At 41.3% G+C, this 19947-nt stretch overlaps 1 protein-coding gene across 2 annotated transcripts in view; it reads left to right on the top strand.

Annotated features, from left to right (window-relative positions):
* LOC129857906 (A disintegrin and metalloproteinase with thrombospondin motifs 2-like) overlaps window positions 1-19947 on the top strand; it is a 190343-nt gene that overhangs the window by 129377 nt on the left and 41019 nt on the right. For both annotated transcript variants that reach the window (XM_055926592.1, XM_055926591.1), the window contains exon 4: window positions 3982-4187. In XM_055926592.1, the coding sequence (XP_055782567.1) occupies window positions 3982-4187 (206 nt within the window). The remainder of the gene's footprint in view (window positions 1-3981; window positions 4188-19947) is intronic.

Raw genomic sequence — 19947 nt, 5'->3', positions numbered from 1 at the left:
GGATAGTTTTCGTTGTTATTACCTTACCCCGATTTCTTCTTTATTGAAACTCGACATCATTTCCACACTAATTTGCAGTCTGAGGACATGTTTTCCAAAGGAATGGCATCCTCGTAAAAAAAAAGACGAAAGAGTTCAAAAGCTGCTTTCCGTCAATTGTGTTACGTAATCAGAAGTAAAAAATATCTGAAATGAACCTGTCTTTAAAAGCAGATGCTGTGGTTATGACATCATGCTCGTAATGTTTTATTTTTTGTATTTTAGAAAAAGGACAGGGGCCTTAATTTGAGCTAATTCCGTTAACGATGGTAAGAAATTGTCAACAGCGTGTGGTCACAGACACATGATAGCGTAGACAATGGCACCTGCTGGGAAAATTATTTTACACCCATGGGTGTTTAAGAAAAAATATCACATTTAATTATCATTTTTTCCCCTGCAGTTTTTCCCTACACTTCTACTTTAGTTAGAGATAGGAAGATGACATTCTCACCATGTTCTGTCACTCATGTGTAGCTGCTACTGAATCCTATTCCTCAGACTCCGCAGACAATATTAGCCATGCGGCGCGTTGTTTTACCCATGAGCCGGTTGCCTAGGTAACATTGCATAAGAGGAGCGGGAAGGAAAGGATGCCCCTTGCTAATTGACAGACGGGAGACTAGGTGGCAGATCTACCCAGCAGCCCCGTTGCTCTCTTGCACTCTCTCTCTTTCCCTCCATATATCTCTCTAGCTCTCTCTCTCTTTCTCTCTCTCTCTCTCTTTCTCTTGTTCTCTCTCTCTCTCTTTCTATCTCTATCACTTCCCCTTGCTAATTGAGAGACGGGAGACTAGGTGGCAGATCTACCCAGCAGCCCCCTAGCTCTCTCTCTCTCTCTCTCTTCCTCTCTCTCCTCTCTCTCTCTCTCTCTCTCCTCTCTCTCTCTCTCTCTCTCTCTCTGTCCTCTCTCTCTCTCTCTCTCTCTCTCTCTCTCTCTCTCTCTCTCTCTCTCTCTCTCTCTCTCTCTCTCTCTCTCTCTCTCTCTCTCTCTCTTTCATCTCTGTAGTTTCTCTTACCAACACTTTATGCGCCAACACACTGATCGTATGTGTTAAACTAGTGTGGATCCAACAGTTCAACATAGTGTGTGTTAAAAAAAACAATATGGCCCCTAATGCATCTCTCCATATGTGTTAGCTTAGTGTCTCTTCTTCCTAATATCACTGCCCTTTGTATCAAGTTATTTCCTTATCATTATATGAGTAAATAAATACACTGTATATACAAAAGAATGGGGACACCCCTTAAAATTAGTGGATTCTGCTATTTCAGCCAATCCCGTTGCTGACAGGTGTATAACATTTAGCACACACCCATGTAATCTCCATAGACAAACATTGGCAGTAGAATGGCCTTACTGAAGAGCTCAGTGACTTTCAACGTGGCACCGTCATAGGATGCCACCTTTCCAACAAGTCAGTTCGTCAAATGTCTGCCCTGCTAGAGCTGCCACGGTCAGCTTGAAGTGCTGTTATTGTGAATTGGAAACGTCTAGGAGCAACAACGGAGTGGTAGGCCACACAAGCTCACAGTTTGGTGAAGGAGGAATAATGGTCTGGGGCTGTTTTTCATGGTTCGGACTAGGCCCCTTAGTTCCAGTGAAGGGAAATCTTAACGCTACAGCATACAATGACATTCTAGACGATTCTGTACTTCAAACTTTGTGGCAATAGTTGGTTTGTTGAGATTGGCGTGGAAGAGCTTGACTGGCCTGCATAGGACCCTGACCTAAACCTCATTGAACACCTTTGAGATGAATTGGAACGCCTACTGCGAGCCAAGTCTAATCGCCCAACATCAGTGTCCGACTTCACTAATGCTCTTGTGGCTGAATGGAAGCAAGTTCCCAGATCCAGTGGAAAGCCTTCCCAGAAGAGTGGAGGCTGTTATAGCAGCAAAGGGGGGGACCAACTGCATATTAATGCCCATGATTTTGGAATGAGATGTTTGACGAGCAGATGTCCACATACTTTTGGTATAGCTTAGTTATACCTGTCCAATTGAGATGCTACCAATATAATTGAATAAGCACCACCAGTGGACTAAGCACCACCTAAATGGGGATCAAAGTCTCACTGTATTTGGCCTAGCGTTCTGGGTCTGCTAAATAAATAAATTGCGCTTGAGTGTCTCGAGGGATATGTCTGTACTCTAAGTATTGTCATGTTAAATATGCAGTGTAGTGTACTATACTTGAGTTTCCCACGCTTTCCCACAGTGACCACGCAACTGCTCCCCACAGTGAAGCATCTCTCTCTGTGAGACCACGTCCCTCAGCCTGTTTGCGCTGCCTGGCAACTGCAGGCTAAGGCCACGCACATACAAGCTCTAACACACACACAAACACACACACACTCCTCAGCTAAGAGTGGCCCCGTGCAGAGCCTGACAGGACATGGCTTGTAGATTCCGTAGAGAGACATGTGGCTCCAGATTGACGTGGTGTTCCCAGTCTTCCCAACAAGCGGATAATGTTCCATGGAGGCCACAGTGTTTCTGTTTGTGTCAAGAGGTGGGATGAGGGGAGCCAGCCTTGGCTTTGGAGACAGCATCGTTTATCCTCTCCTGAATCCCATCACACCACTCCAGCTACAGTATCTCAGCCCGATTCACACAGCTACTTGTATGTGTGTGTGTATGTGTGTGTGTGTGTGTGTGTGTGTGTGTGTGTGTGTGTGTGTGTGTGTGTGTGTGTGTGTGTGTGTGTGTGTGTGTGTGTGTGTGTGTGTGTGTGTGTGTGTGTGTGTGTGTGTGTGTGTGTGTGTGTGTGTGTGTGTGTGTGTGTGTGTGTGTGTGTGTCCTCAATTGCAAATAGACTTACCTAGGAGTGCTAAGAGTGTTTAGACCCAATGTGAAGAGCTACTTGTATGTGTATGTGTATGTGTGTGTGTGTATCTAAGAAGTTCTAAGCTTTAAGTTCCTCGGCGTACACATCACTGACGATTTGAAATGGTCCGCTCACACAGACAGTGTGGTAAAGAAGGCTCAACAGTGCCTCTTCAACCATAGGAGACTGAAGAAATTTGGCGTGGCCCTTAAAACCCCCCTTTTACAGATGCACAATTGAGAGCATCCTGTCGGACTGTATCACTGCCTGGTACGGCAACTGCACCGCCCGCAACCGCAGGGCTCTCCAGAGGGTGGTGCGGTCTGCCCAGCGCATCATCGGGAGCAAACTACTTGTCCTCCAGGACACCCACAGCTCCCGATGTCACAGGAAGGCCAAAAAGATCATCAACGACATCAACCACCTGAGCCACGGCCTGTTCACCCCGCTATGATCCAGAAGGCGAGATCAGTACAGGTGCATCAAAGCTGGGACCGAGAGACTGAAAAACAGCTTCTGTCTCAAGGCCATCAGACTGTTAAATAGCCATCACTAGCCGACTTCCACCCGATTACGTAACCCTGCACCTTAGAGGCTGCTGCCCTATATACATAGACTTGGAATCACTGGCCACTTTAATAATGGAACACTAGTCACATTAATGTTTAAATAATGTTTACATTCTGCTTTACTCATCTCATATGTATATACTGTATTCTATTCTACTGTATTTTAGTCAATGCCACTCCGACATTGCTCAATCTAATATTTATGTATTTCTTAATTCCATTCTTTTACTTTTAGATTAGTGTGTATTGTAGTGAACTGTTAGATACTACTGCACTGTTGGAGCTAGGAACACATTTATGTGTATGTGACCAATATAACTTGATTTGATTTGAAGTCTATTGAGTGTTTAGCCACCACACAATCTGGGATGTGAATTACAATATTGGGTTGATTAGTCAAATCTGTTAGAGATATATTGACATATTTACCAACAGTTGTACCTACATATTTGGGCTTTCTGCCTGTGTCTCAGTGTGTGTGTGCACGCGTATGTGTGTGTGTGTTTTAGACATTAACCCTGTCTGTGTTTGTGTTGTCTCTAGGTGCTGATCTACCTAGTATGATGGACCTGGAGTCCCTGTATCGTGGTGTGGAGCAGAGCATCAACCAGACCCGAGCCCAGAGACAGAGGAGACAGAGTCCAGAAAGAGCCTATAACATCGAGGTCCTACTGGGGGTGGACGACTCTGTGGTGCAGTTCCACGGCAAGGAAAACGTCCAGAAGTACCTGCTCACACTCATGAACATCGTAAGTACAGTACACTCACACCACAGGAGATAACGGCTCATAAAAATGTCCGGAGCGAATGGAACGGCGCCAAACACCTGGAAACCATGTGTTTGATGTATTTGATACCATTCCACTGATTCCGCTCCAGTTATTAGCACGCGCCCGTTCTCCCCAATTAAGCTGCCACCAAGCTCCTGTGACTCACACAGAGTCATACACACATTGTAGGATACTATGTGCGTTACGCGCCATTAGTGTGACCCTAGCCCCTGTGTCTTCTGTTAGAAAGATGCTGCAAGCGGTTCATTCACTGTGAACACTTTAATCCAATAACCAGAAGAGTAATGAAGACAACTGTAGTACAATGTGTACGGGGTTTCTACAAGAGAATAAATAATTATACGATAAGTCATGTATGAAGAGTCATCAGCAACACAGTAATGGCGCAATAAGGAAATATGCGTAGACGTAACGGCAGAAGAATATGCATCATAATCTGGAATGTACATTATACACAAATACAATGGCAAATATTATATGAAAGATGTATAAATAATAGTCAGGGATAAACACTGAGTGTACAAAACATTGACACCTGCTCTTTCCATGACATAGACTGACCAGGTGAATCCAGGTGAAATCCTTATTGTTGTCAATTGTTAAATCCACTTCAGTCAGTGTAGATGAAGGGGAGGAGACGGGTTAAAGAAGGATGTTTAAGCCTTGAGACAACCGAGATATGGATTGTGTATGTGTGCCATTCAGAGGGTGAATGGGCAAGACCAAATATTTAAGTGCATTTGAATGGGGTATGGTAGTAGATGCCAGGCGCACCGGTTTGAGTGTGTCAAAAACTGCAACGATGCTGGGTTTCTCATGCTCAACAGTTTCCCATGTGTATCAAGAATGGTCTGTCACACAAAGGACATCCAGCCAATTTGACACAACTGTGGGAAACATTGGAGTCAACATTGGCCAGCATCCCTGTGGAACACTTCCGACACCTTGTAGAGTCCATGCCCCTACAAATTAAAGGTGTTCCTAATGTTTTGTACACTCAGTGTATAGATAGGCGAGTGGCAAGGCTAACTAGCAAAGAGTTAACAAGGACATATTAGCAATGGGAGCTAGCACCTCAAGTGCACCCGCTGCTGAGGAGAGAGAGCGAGTGAGAGGAGCCTGGCCTAGGCTACGGTTGATTGCAAAGATGGGGGCCTTTTTCATTGAAGTAAATCATAAGTTAGACAAGAAAGAGTACAGACTAGTGAAAAGAAGCCGACAAGGGGATGTCCTTCACTGTGACAAGTTGTAATATTGTCGTGTGCACAGATGAGAAGAACGTTAGCGTGGCCAAATGGACTATGTGTGTGCAACTCGCTATTCAGGTTTGATGCAATTTTCAAACCTGAATTTATTTATTTGTGTATTTATTATCATTTGTTTCATCGTTATTATTATTGTATATCATTATTATTAGGGTAGGCCTATTTAAGAATCTAAATCAGTGAAAAAAGTGTTGTGTTTCATTTTGTTGAGATATTTTCTTTGGCTAAATTAAGTTTGGATGGTCTTTTTTTATTTTGTGCTCCTTAAGATACAGTAGGTTAAAAGTAGGCCTGTTTAAAATCAATATCATATCAAAATAAATAAATAAATACCTATTGCTGCCATTTGTTGGGTAGGCATACGGGAGACACTCGCCTTGTTGTTAATTGCTGCAATATAGGTCAAGCCTGTTCAAAACTCATGTGAAGGTTTAAACGATTTGAAAAAAATATATGCAACAAGTGTTTTGTTTCGTTCTGTTGAGCCATTTAATTTGGACAAATTATGTTCCAACTTAATGTTGTGTTTGCCGCAATATAATATACTTACCGGTCTGTATAGGCTACTTGCATTTAAACCATGAAAATGAAAAAACAAAGTGCGAGATGGAAAATGTAATTTAATGCCGCAATATAATTACCTTTTTGTATTTTCCCTATAAACAATGACTGGACTTAATTTCAGTCAAACGACAGTTGAGGTGAGGAAGAATGTTTTACGCCTATGTAACAGTATAACTTTACGTCCGTCCCCTCGCCCATACATTTCACATCCGTTACACCTACCGGAGTTACTGCTTTAATCGCACAATGTAATGCTTATCTTTATAAAAAAAAAAAAAATTGGTTCGAAAATGTACGAATGCACCTTCTGTACGCATATATCTGTCTAGCAGTAGTAGACTATCTGAAAAGGACAAAGACATTTATGTCGGTGTTGGAAACATGGAGCCAGAATATCTCTATCTTTCTCTCAGTCTCTCCAGGGTTAGGCCTAAGCTTCTCTTCCTTTATATCTATTTTTTTTTTTACAGTGGACACCTAGGCCTATAGGCATATATGCATGAAATGCCCTGATGAATTTGCTCTCAAATCTTCAACAGCTGAAAAGTGAGGTGGAAAATTATTGTTTTTAGGAGAGTAAAAAAACAAAACAATAGGAAGTTTTTAAGGACATGTACTGTAGCTGTGAATAATACGGCGAATATTGCTTGTCTCGCTCAAATCCAAAATGAAATATAATGTTATTGGTCGGGTACACATATTTTGAAGGTGTAATCGCAAGTGTAGGAAAATGTTCATCTTTCTAGCTCCGACAGTGCAGTAATACCTCTCTTTCTACTCTTGGATCTGAACGGGTCTCTTGGATACGAACCGGCACAGGTCTGTTTTTCGACTGCCTTTTTGGAACGGGTCTGACTGTCCTCAGCACCATTTGGAACGGGTCTCCGTTTTTTAAAATTGTATGCATATCGGGTCAGGTGGGCAAGCCACGGAACAATTTTGGAATGCATCCAACATTTTGGACCCGTGAAGACCTCTAGCTTGAAACAATGAGTGGCATATTTGAAGGGCAGAGGTGTATTTTGAATACACAACCCAACCCCTCCCCTTTTTTCAACTGGTTGTTCAGAACAGCACCGTTTCTGTTTAATTGAACATTGCATTACATTTATTTTTTGGACTGAACGCAGCCCTGGTGACTTTTCTACTCTAAAATGTATGAAAATAAAATGGTGACACATTCAAATAAAATGTTCCCCCTCCAAAAATGAGCCTAACAACATATTGGCCCATGTTATCAGGCTGGTTTTATTATTTAGCAATAAGCATTAGGCCTTTCACCCATAGCCCAACTGATGTAGCATAGTGGCTATAAATATGATATAGGCTGAAGCATGCCCATCTGTATTTGTGCTAATCAACAGCTAGATCAGTGCTAAGAAACTTGACCACTTTTCATCCTATGCACCCCCCCATGCCCCTTTACCTCCCCCACTTTAATTAACTGCTACTATGTTACACAGAAATGTGGTATAAGAATAGCTTTTACTAATCAAGAAAGTACATACAAACACCAGTACCTGGTGTTCCTTCCATATTGAAATCAAGAAGAAATCAATTATACATGAGAAATAAACCAGCTTACTGATGTGCAATGTCACATCTGTATCAATAAATACTAGGTGGGGATAATTTCTTTTGTAGATTTCATTATTAGGGTGCTTGAACATGTACAGGGAGGATAGGTTGGATAGGTTGTCTGTGAGACAGGCAGGCTGCCTCTGACTGGGGAGAGAAACAGGCTTGCTTGAGTCCACTGCCTGAGGTTCAGAGAAACAGTCCTTCTCTTACTATGTAGTCTACTAGAAACCAGCTGTTTCAAAGTTTATTATACTGCCAAAGTCTTTGAACTCACGAAATCGAGCCCAATAAAAGCATTACCAATTATCACTTGTTTTTGGCACCTATCCCTTCTCCATTTGAAAAATATCATTTTCTATATAGTTCTTATTCGTGTTTATAAATGTACCATGTTAAATGTGACTGTGCTTCTGTATTTGTTACAAGTTAGCTCACAAAATGAAGGGTTTTGTTTAAGAAGAGAGAGGAGAGAGGGAGAAAGATGAGCTATTGATCCGTTCTCCTTACAAGCCGTGCGCAACTTTCCCTTTCCCTTCACAAACCACGGCCTCTGAGGACTGGATCAAACCAAGCATAATTGGCAGCGGGTGGATCCAATCATATCACGAGGAATTGAGTAGTACTGTGTGGTGTTGAATCACAGAAAGCCTGTAGCTACGGTGAGGAAATTATTTTAAATGGTATATTATCGGGAGGATCAAATTCACCTGTTTCTAAAGTTACGCACCTGCTCACGCTTAAAATGTTAATAAAATATTAGTTTAATTAATGAGACAGAGATGAGAATATCCATATAGAAATGTAGAAAGAGGTGAGATCTAAAGATGCAACAACTACCATGGGTTGCAAATGTGACTAGGATTGTGCCTTTGTCTACTGGACAATGAAAGAAAGTTGATTTAAAAACCAATTGAACATGAGAAAAATAGGCCAGGTTTCCATGGCATATGGAAGTCTTTGGATTTTGGCGAGGCTACTTTGAAGCAAGGTAAGCCATGCCTCATAATGTAGTAAAAAATTCAGGTTTCAAACAATTAAGTACATGTTTTCAAAATGAATACCGCCTCCAGCATTGCAAAGTTGTATGTGATGCGCTGAAGCCTGCCTAGTTGCCTATGCACTTAAATGGTGAATGGGAAACTTGCTTGAATTACTGGTTGATAAATAAAATAGTCAATATTTTTAACCCTGGCCCTTGTTTTTAAAAGGCATGTTTCACTCCAGCAGCAACATACAGCTGTTTTATGAGTTGAAGCAGCAGCTCTCGCTACATCGACTGCAGTGTAGGCTCCTCAGATGGGCATGCTTCATCCTCCTCAATGAATTTCATAAAAATATATATTTTTAAACATTTAAAAAGTTATCCTTTTTAGATAAAACTACAGTATACTAAATATAATCACGTCGTTAAAACACACTATTTTGCAAAGAAGGTTTACAGTAGCATCAACAGCACTCTGTAGGGTAGCACCATGGTGTAGCTGGAGGACAGCTAGCTTCCGTCCTCCTCTGGGTACATTGACTTACAAAACAAAACTGAGGAGGCTCATGGTTCTCACCCCTTCCATAGACTTAGACAGTAATTATTAACTTCTGGAGGACGTCCTCCAACCTATCAGAGCTCTTGCAGCATGAACTGACATGTTGTCCACCCAATCAAAGGATCAGAAAATGAATCAAGTACTGAAAGCATAAGCTACAGCTAGCTAGCACTGCAGTGCATAAAATGTGGTGAGTAGTTGACTCAAAAAGAGAGAAAGACAATAGTTCAACAGTTTTGAACAAATTAATGTCTTCCAAAATGAAGGAGACGCAAGAGAGAAATAGAGAGATTCCGTAATTTCTTTTCACTTTCAGTTTCACTTACTTAGCTAGAAAATGTAGCTAACAAGTTTAGCCTATTGAAACACCCTGCTCAAACAGAGGGATGCTATGTTAGCTAGCTGGCTATCACTATCCAACACAAAACTGGAACTCTTCCAAGTCAAGGTAAGATTTTGGTTTGACTAATTTATTGCCAGCGGGGCCTGCCGGTGTAAGTGCTTACTGACTGTACACTGTAACGTTACTGCATGATTTTACTAATGTGTTAGTTCTATTAGCTATGCTGACTATGACGTTACTTTAGCTAATATGTTGACAATGATGTATGCTGTGTGTAGAGGTTTGGCTTGAAAAGGTTTTTCCCAGGTCATATACAGCTGATGTGTTGTGCATTGAAGTCCACAAGTGAAGGGAAAACGTGAGAGGAGGGTGCATAGATGCGAGAAGGAATATAATGTGGCTGCTATGAAAGTGAACTGTGTTTACGCGTGATCAGGGGTGTATTCATTCCACTGATTCTGTTGAAAAACATTTCTTAAAACTTCATAAGGCTAGGTGTTCCGCTAGCAGAACCCCTCGACAACATCCGCTGAAAAGGCAGAGCGCGAAATTCAAAAATATTTTTTAGAAATATTTAACTTTCATACATTCACAAGTGCAATACACCAAATTAAAGCTTAACTCCTTGTTAATCTACCCATTGTGTCCGATTTCAAAAAGGCTTTACAGCGAAAGCACACCATATGATTATGTTAGGTCAGAGCCTAGTCACAAAAAACATACAGCCATTTTCCAGCCAAAGAGAGGAGTCACAAAAAGCAGAAATAGAGATATAATTAATCACTAACCTTTGATGATCTTCATCAGATTGCACTCATAGGACATCATGTTAAACAATACATGTATGTTTTGTTCGATAAAGTTCATATTTATATCCAAAACCTCAGTTTACATTGGCGCGTTATGTTCAGTAATGTTGTGCCTCGAAAACATCAGGCGAATTTGCAGAGAGCCACATCAATATACAGAAATACTCATCATAAACTTTGATAAAAGATACAAGTGTTATGCACAGAATGAAATATATACTTCTCCTTAATGCAACTGCTGTGTCAGATTTCAAAAAAGCTTTACGAAAAAAGCACACCATGCAATAATCTGATTGTAGAAACATGTCAAACGATGTATAGAATCAATCTTTAGGATGTTTTTAACATAAATCTTCAATAATGTTTCAACCGGACAATTCCTTTGTCTTTAGAAATGCAATGGAACGCAGGTCGCTCTCACGGCCACGTGCATGACCAGCTCATGGCCTTCTGCCAGACACCTTAGTCAAACAGCTCGTATTCTCTCCCCCTTCACAGTAGAAACCTGAAACAAGGTTCTAAAGACTGTTGAGATCTAGTGGAAGCCTTAGGAAGTGCAATATGACCCCATTTACACTGTATATTAGAAAGTCAATGAGTTGAAAAACTACAAACCTCAGATTTCCCACTTCCTGGTTGGATTTCGCCTGCCAATGAGTTCTGTTATACTCACAGACATCATTCATATAGTTTTAGAAACCTCAGAGTGTTTCCTATCCAAATCTACTAATAATATGCATATATTAGCTTCTGGGCCTGAGTAGCAGGAGGTTTATTCTGGGCACGCTTTTCATCCGAACGTGAAAATGCTGCCCCCTATCCCAAACAGGTTTTAAACGGAAGCAAACGGAAGAAAATGGGGATAAACATACCTGAATTTGTTCAATAGAAACTCTCGTTTGCATCTGTTGGACTAATGATTACACCCTGTATCAGCTAGATGCAGGCAAAAATGTGCAAGACAGTATAGAATGTCACTGTCTGTCCATGTGTCACCATCTGTCACCTCAAATGTGTTTCTCGACCTGTGTGCACCTACATTGTAAACTTTAATTTATATGCTAGGTTGTCGCAACCTCGTGATAGGTATAGGTAAAATTTGAGTATCCTGTAACCTAAACCTATCACTGTTAAAATGAACTGGGTGAATGGAATATTAAAGACAGTCATCCAATATGCTATAATAGAAATAAGGCCAAGCTCATGAAAAAAGAAATGGTCCTCCCTCATCTTAAACTCCACTGACCGCCACTGATCGACTAGTATTTCAATCAATTATTAGGCAACAATCCATTTATTTAATTTTTTTATTTTATAATTGGTCGGCGGCAATTTTAATTTTCTGATTTTCCTCTTATTTGGGGGGGAGCGGCAAAAGCCAGTTGTGACGCATAGGCACACACACAACAGAGACAGACACACACTCATGAACTTTGTATGCATGTACAGTACACACACACACTCCTTTGCAAGAGAGACGACCTGCCCAATATGTCAGATAGAAATTATACAGTACACATACAGAGGGCAGAGAGCCGGGGACTATGGATCCACAGGATCTCTGTAACCTACAGTCAGATCCAATTCCCTTCTCCGCCCTGCATGTTTCCACCCAGCAATCAGCACAGGTAATCCCATGTCTGGCTGTCTCCTCTTTCTAAATATGATGGGATTGGGATGGGTTTCTTTCAGATTGTTTCATCTATTTTCTGTGTGTGTGTGTGTGTGTGTGTGTGTGTGTGTGTGTGTGTGTGTGTGTGTGTGTGTGTGTGTGTGTGTGCGTGCGTGCGTGCGTGCGTGCGTGCGTGCGTGCGTGCGTGTATATGCGAATGTAGATGCGTGTGTGTTTGTGAGCGACAGAATGGTCACAGGCTAGTGAAACCTGTCGTCTTCTCCAGCTCTCACACACCGTTCCATCAGCTTTAGTGTCATGTGTCACTGTTCGAGTGATTCAAAGCCAGCAGCCAATCAATATGCTTTAGGACACAACAAAGAGCTTAGCCCAGTATTCACCTCCCAGGAGTGTGTGTGTGTGTGTGTGTGTGTGTGTGTGTGTGTGTGTGTGTGTGTGTGTGTGTGTGTGTGTGTGTGTGTGTGTGTGTGTGTGTGTGTGTGTGTGTGTGTGATGGGGAATGCGGCAAGTAGACTTTAATCTCGGAAAATTAAACCTGATATGAGAGTAGAGAGAGATTTTGTGTGTGCGCGTGTGTGTGCGCGTGTGTGTGTGTGTGTGTGTGTGTGTGTGTGTGTGTGTATGTGTGTGTGTAGCCTTTGTGCAAGAAGCAGCCGACAGATCTCTGAGAGATTTCATGGCAAAAAGAAGCAACAGCAGCACTTGTTTTAGTCTTTACCCCGGTGTTGTGAAAGAAGAGTACCACCTCCACTTTTTACTTCCTTGTTTAGATATTTTTAAGACAATCTTAGAGGGGAATGTTAAGCCATATTGCAGGCACCCCTCTCATCTAGAGAGATAGAAATAAAGAGAGCCCTACAGAGAGAGAGAGAGAGAGTATTCAGAATACATTTCTGAACACCGGATAAACACTGAATAAATATGTAAAACAACCTCCCACGCATGGCATCTAAGTTACTTTCTTCTTGAAAGTTAACTTTTTTCTAGGCTTGGGCGGTTTACTGTATATACCGTATACCAGGGTATTTATGAAAAAGCCACGGGATGGTTTTTCAAAACTGGCAATACCGCTGAAACAATTTATTTTAATTATTTTTACATATTTGAATATTTGTAGCCACTTTTTAAGTCAATACTTGCAGTCAACTTGTGCAATACGTTAGGAGATAAAGAACAATGCGTTCTTCATTTCACCTGTCACATTATCATGAAGCTTACTGTAGCCCCCAGTCACGTGTCACATGACGAGAGACCGGAGCCTTGTGAGTCACTCACTGTTGTGCATTATGCGCCAGGTGATCTAATTACAGTATGGAATTCACAACTAAATGTTTGCCAGCTAAATATATAATAACTATTAAGTTAATTGTCTAAAATATACTAAATGCTCTGCAGTTGTGCATTTGGTTTGCTAATTTAGTAGCTAGTTAGCGATCTAGCTAAGTGGTTAGATTTTTCCAAAATCAAGCATTTGCTTGGTAACAGCAGATAATCCCTTGCTGGCTAATATTTGTTTTGTGCGTGCCACAAACTGTGTGTAGCATTTTTTCATTATTTGTATACTTGTATATTTTAGGTCAGAAACTATTAAAACTGTTTGCAATGCCCTTGTTAGCATTTAATTAGCCTTCTCTATGGGCCTTTACATGTACACGTGCATTGCTAACCTTCAGATTACAGAGTATCAGTTTGGTTTGAAAACAGCTCCCCTTGTGTCCAGCGCCGGTATTAATGAATATCCCGGTTGGCACAAGGTCGGTATGTAGGGATGACAATCTGGATACCGCCCAAGCCTACTTTGCTCACTTTAGGATCGTCTCGTTCTCTCTCTGGAGAGAGATGAACAAACAGTCTCAAAACTAAGAACACATTTCTGTTTAAAAAGTGTACTCTGGACTTGGAGCTTTACTTTTTTACAATGAGGTCTCTCTGAGTCTTCTCTATTCATTAAATGAAGTGAAGCAAAGAGGAGCTCAGATTTTTCTCTGGCACAGTAATACGAAGGCTGGTTCTCTGACATACAATGAAACAACAAAACATTGAATCAAATCAAAAGTTATTTGTCACAAGGTTTGTAAACAACAGGTGTAGACTAACAGTGAAATGCTTACTTACGGGCCCTTCCCAACAATGCAGAGAGAAAAAAAGAGAAATAATAGAAAAATAAAGAATAAATGCACAATGAGTAACGCTAACTTGGCTATATACAGTCATGGCTAAACGTTTTGAGAATGACACAAAATTAATTTCCACAAAGTTTGCTGCTACAGTGTCTTTAGATATTTTTGGTCAGATGTTACTATGGAATACTGAAGTATAATTACAAGCATTTCATAAGTGTCAAAGGCTTTTATTGACAATTACATGAAGTTAATGCAAAGAGTCAATATGTGCAGTGTCGACCCTTCTTTTTCAAGACCTCTGCAATCCTCCCTGGCATGCTGTCAATTAACTTCTGGGCCACATCCTGACTGATGGCAGCCCATTCTTGCATAATCAATACTTGGAGTTTGTCAGAATTTGTGGGGTTTTGTTTGTCCACCCGCCTCTTGAGGATTGACCACAAGTTCTCAATGGGATTAAGGTCTGGGGAGTTTCCTGGCCATGGAGCCAAAATATTGATGTTTTGTTCCCCGAGCCACTTAGTTATCACTTTGCCTGAAGGCAAGGTACTCCATCATGCTGGAAAAGGCATTGTTCGTCACCAAACTGTTCCTGGATGGTTGGGAGAAGTTGCTCTCGGAGGATGTGTTGGTACCATTCTTTATTCATGGCTGTGTTCTTGGGCAAAATTGTGAGTGAGCCCACTCCCTTGGCTGAGAAGCAACCCCACACATGAATGGTCTCAGGATGCTTTTCTGTTGGCATGAGACAGGACTGATGGTAGCGCTCACCTTGTCTTCTCTGGACAAGCTTTTTTCCGGATGCCCCAAACAATCGGAAAAGGGATTCATCAGAGAAAATTACTTTACCCCAGTCCTCAGCATTCCAATCCCTGTACCTTTTGCAGAATATCAGTCTGTCCCTGATGTTTTTCCTGGAGAGAAGTGGCTTCTTTGCTGCCCTTCTTGACACCAGGCCATCCTCCAAAAGTCTTCGCCTCACTGTGCGTGCAGATGCACTCACACCTGCCTGCTGCCATTCCAGAGCAAGCTCTGTACTGGAGGTGCCCCGATCGAAAGAATGAATCAACTTTAGGCGGCGGTCCTGGCGCTTGCTGGACTTTCTTGGGCACCCTGACGTCTTCTTCACAACAATTGAACCGCTCTCCTTGAGGTTCTTGATGATCCGATAAATGGTTGATTTAGGTGCAATCTTACTGGCAGTAATATCCTTGCCTGTGAAGCCCTTTTTGTGTAAAGCAATGATGACGGCACATTATTTCCTTGCAGGTAACCATGACTGACAGAGGAAGAACAATGATTCCAAACACCACCCTCCTTTTGAAGCTTCCACTCTGTTATTCGAACTCAATCAGCATGACAGAGTGATCTCCAGCCTTGTCCTCGTCAACACTCACACCTGTGTTAATGAGAGAATCACTGACATGATGTCAGCTGGTCCTATTGTGGCAGGGATGAAATGCAGTGTAAATGTTTTTGGGGGATTCAGTTCATTTGCATGGCAAAGAGGGACTTTGCAATTAATTGCAATTCATCTGATCACTCTTCATAACATTCTGGAGTATATGCAAATTGACATCCTACAAACTTCCACCGTTGTGTCGTCTGCAAAACTTAATGATGGTGTTGGAGTTGTGAGGGTCCCCAGTGTTGAGGGTCAGCTTGACTGATGTGTTGTTGACTACCCTCACCACCTGGGGCATCATAGGGTCCTTAGCTACGTGAGGATATTGGAGGGCACTACGGTGTTGAATACTGAGCTGTACTCAATGAACGGCATTCTCACGTTGGTGTTCCTTTTGTCCAGGTGGGAAATGGCAGTGTAGTGTGCAATAGAGATTGCGTCATTGGTGTATCTGATGGGGCGAAATTAAAATTGGAGTGGGTCCAGGGTGTCTGGGATGATGTTGTTGATGTGAGTCATGACCAGCCTTTCAAAGCACTTCATGGCTACGGATGTGAGTGCTACGGGGTGATAGTCATTTAGACAGGTTACCTTGGCATTCTTGGGCATGTGGACTATGGTGGTCAGCTTGAAACATGTAGATATTACAGCCTGGGTCAGGAGAGGTTAAAAATGTTGGTGAATACACTTGCCAGCTGGTCAGCGCATGCTCTGAGTATGCGTCCTGGTAATTCGTCTGGCCCTGCGGCCTTGTGAATGTTAACCTGTTTAAAGGTCTTACTTACATCGGCTGCGGATAGAGTGATCACACTGTTGTCCGGAACAACTGGTGCTCTCATGCATGGTTCAGTGTTGCTAGCCTCAAAGCATGCATAGAAGGTATTTAGCTCGTCACTGGACAGCCCACCGCTGGGTTTCCCATTGTAATCTGTGATAGCTTGCAAGCCCTACCATATTTTCTTGTTTGCTTATGGCCCTATACAGCTTGTTGAGTTTGTTCTTAGTGCCAGTATCAGTTTGTGGTGGTAAATAGAAAGCTACAAAATAGTAGAAACCTCTCTTAGTAAATATAATTGTGCTGGAGGGAATAGCGGCCATTTTACGAGCTCCTGACCAATTGTGCTATTTTATGTCTTTTTTTGACTGCGCTTATTTATTTTTTTGTACATAATGCTTCAGCCATCATTTTGTATGACCGAAAATAGCTTTTGGACATCGGAACAGCTATCACGAACCTCGATTTGGACAAGGACTTCTACTTCAATGAGTCGGAGGCGAAAGACAAATTGATTATCCAGGACCAGACCCAAATCCCTGACAATCGAAGAAGGAGGAGCCGGAGCTATAGAGGCCGGCATGTGGGATACCTGACGAGAATACGTCGCAGAGTGAATAAATCGCCTCTACCCTCCGTTCTATTGGCAAATGTGCAATCACCGGAGTATGGACTGGATGAGCTCCGTTCGAGACTATCCTATCAATGTTACTATTGCCGTCGGATGAAAACCTCTCATCTCCAAAACAGACACTTTTCAGGAAATTTAAAAAACATACATATTTTGCCATTAACAAACATACAATTATCTTCAGAAGCTATTTTGAATCCATTTTCTTGGTCTTACAGTCATGAAATATTCAGAGTACATCGAGGGGAGTTACTTCCTAAAATGTTTATCTGGGCCTGTATTCATAAGGCCTCTCAGACTATGAGTGCTTAGCTAGGATCAGTTTAGTATTTTTTTTATAAGATTACATGGACCTGATCCTAGATCAGCATTGCTACTGTGATGCTTTGTGGATATGACCCTGTTCTCTCTCCAGATTGATGTGTTGCTTCTTTGCGAGCTGCTAGGTTCACCGCAGGGCAGGCACAGTCAGAGGGGAGTACTAGAGGCATGCATGGTTTAAAGATGGAAAATAAGCTTTATTTCTCTCCTCGTCATTGTCCAAAGCTGCCAGGGTGAGATCATGGAGGCTGTCTCGGAGCAGTGTGTGTTATCTTATCTTATGTTGTCTGTGTCTGTGTGTGTGGGCAGTGCCTTCAGAAAGTATTCACACCACTTTAATTTTTCACATTTTGTTACAGCCTGAATTTTAAATGGATTTTAAATGGAGATTTTGTGTCACTGATCTACACACAATACCCCATAATATCAAAATTGAATTTTGTTTGTAGAAAATGTTTGAAATTAATAAAAAATGAAAAGCTGAAATGTCTTGAGTCAATAAGTATTCAACCCCTTTGTTATGGCAAGCCTAAATAAGTTCAGAAGTAAAAGTGTACTTAACAAATCATATAAGTTGAATGGACACATTCTGTGTTCAATAATAGTGGTTAACATGATTTTTGAATGACTACCCCATCGCTGTACCCTACACATAGAATTATCTGTAAGGTCCCTCAGTCGAGTAGTGCATAGATTTCAAGCATAGATTCAACCAGGGAGGTTTTTCAAGCAGATGATGAATATTCCTCTGAGCATGGTGAAGTTATTAATTAGGCTTTGGATGGTGTATCAATACACCCAGTCACTACAAAGATACAGGCGTCCTTCCTAACTCAGTTGCCGAAGAGGAAAGAAACTGCTCAGGAATTTCACCCTGAGGCCAATGGTGATTTTAAAAGTGTAATGGTTGTGATGTGAGAAAACAGAGGATGGATCAACAACATGGAAGTTACTCCACAATACTAACCTAATTGACAGAGTATAGAATAAAAATATTCCAAAACATGCATCCTGTTTGCAACAAAGAAATGAACATTTTGTCCTGAATACAAAGCATTATGTTTGTGGCAAATCCAAACAAGCATCGTGGTGGCTGCATCATGTTATTTGAATGCTTGTCATCTGCAAGGACTAGAGAGGTTTTTAGGATAAAAATAAACGGAATACAGCTAAGCACAGGCAAAATCCTAGAGGAGAAACTGGTTCAGTCTTCTTTCCAACAGACACTGGGAGATGAATTCGCCTTTCAACAGGACAATAACCTAAAACACAAGGCAAAACTACACTGGAGTTGCTTACCAAGGTAACATTGAATGTTCCTTAGTGGCTTAGTTAGAGTTTTGACTTAAATCGTCTTGAGAATCTATGGGAAGACTTGAAAATACCTTTCTATCAATGATCTACAACCAACTTGACAGAGCTTGACATTTATTTTAAGAATAATGGCCAAATATTGTACAATCCAGGTGTGCAAAGCTCTTAGAGGCTTACCCAAAAACACTTACAGCTGTAATCGCTGATAAACGTGTTTCCAACATGTATTGTCCCGGGGGGGAGGTGAATACTTAGTTAATCCAGATATAGGCCTATTAGTGTTTTATTTTTTATTTCAGTCAGTATTTTGTGTTGATCGTTTGCCAAGAATGACAATCAAATCCATTTTAATCCGACTTTATAACTCAACAAAACTTTGAAAAAGTGAAGGGGTGTGGAATACTTTCTGAAGACACTGTATACTTTCTCCACGTGGCTTGAGGCTATCTCACACACCTGTATGTATTTTATTTTCTCTTCCTCCAATGAAGCCTTAGGGTACACTATACCATAGTGTAAAAAAAAAAAGATGTTAATTCAATGTACAATTGTAAGCAGGGGGACAACTTTGGTTTTAGAAGTGGGGGGGACATAATTATTATCTTTTTGTAGGATAAACACTCCAAACAGCCTAGCAGACCGCTCGGAGGCATGTGCATGGTCCTAAAGCACACCATTGCCTTGTTTTGTATCACATGCCAATGACAAAAATGCAATTTCAGAATGTGGGGGGGCACATGACGCCCTCGTCCCCTGTGAAAGTTGCGCCCCTGATTGTAGTGCAATCAGCTGCAATAGGATTATGCTCAATAAACTTTTCACACAAAAACTTTTTTGTTTGAGGTTGCGCAGCAAGAACATGTGATCAAACTCACAATCCTGTGAGTTCAAAACTTCGAATTTTCTATTTAAATTACTATACAAAATTCTTGCAACCAATAGAATGTTATATATATGGGGATACAATCTTCCCAGCTCTGCAGATTCTGCTGTGAGGAGGCAGAGTCATTAGATCATTTATTTTGGTATTGTCCATATGTACCCAGTTTTTGGTCACAGGTCCAGGAATGGCTGAAGAATTGCAACATTTGCCTAGAACTAACGCTGCAGATAGCAATACTGGGTGATTTGAAAAGCCATAGTCAATCAATCAATAATATCATAATTATTTTAGCAATTTAAAAAATATATATTTACAATCTGTAGAAGCTATGAGAATAGAAAGGTTCAATACTTTTGTGAAGCATCATTGCACAGTTTAAAAATATATGGCAAATAGAAATCCAAAATAGATGAGGTTGAGAGATAGATGGGAGGGGTTGAATGGAGCTGAAGGGTGGGACTAATAACAAGATAACCAATGGAAAACATACAGGGTCTGTAAAATGGATATAGGTTCAGAACTTTGGTGAA

Source organism: Salvelinus fontinalis, chromosome 6 (assembly GCF_029448725.1).
Source record: "Salvelinus fontinalis isolate EN_2023a chromosome 6, ASM2944872v1, whole genome shotgun sequence".
NCBI classification, from domain to species: domain Eukaryota; kingdom Metazoa; phylum Chordata; class Actinopteri; order Salmoniformes; family Salmonidae; genus Salvelinus; species Salvelinus fontinalis.
Note: the sequence above shows the minus strand (reverse complement) of the source record. Positions and strands in the feature narration are given on the sequence as shown.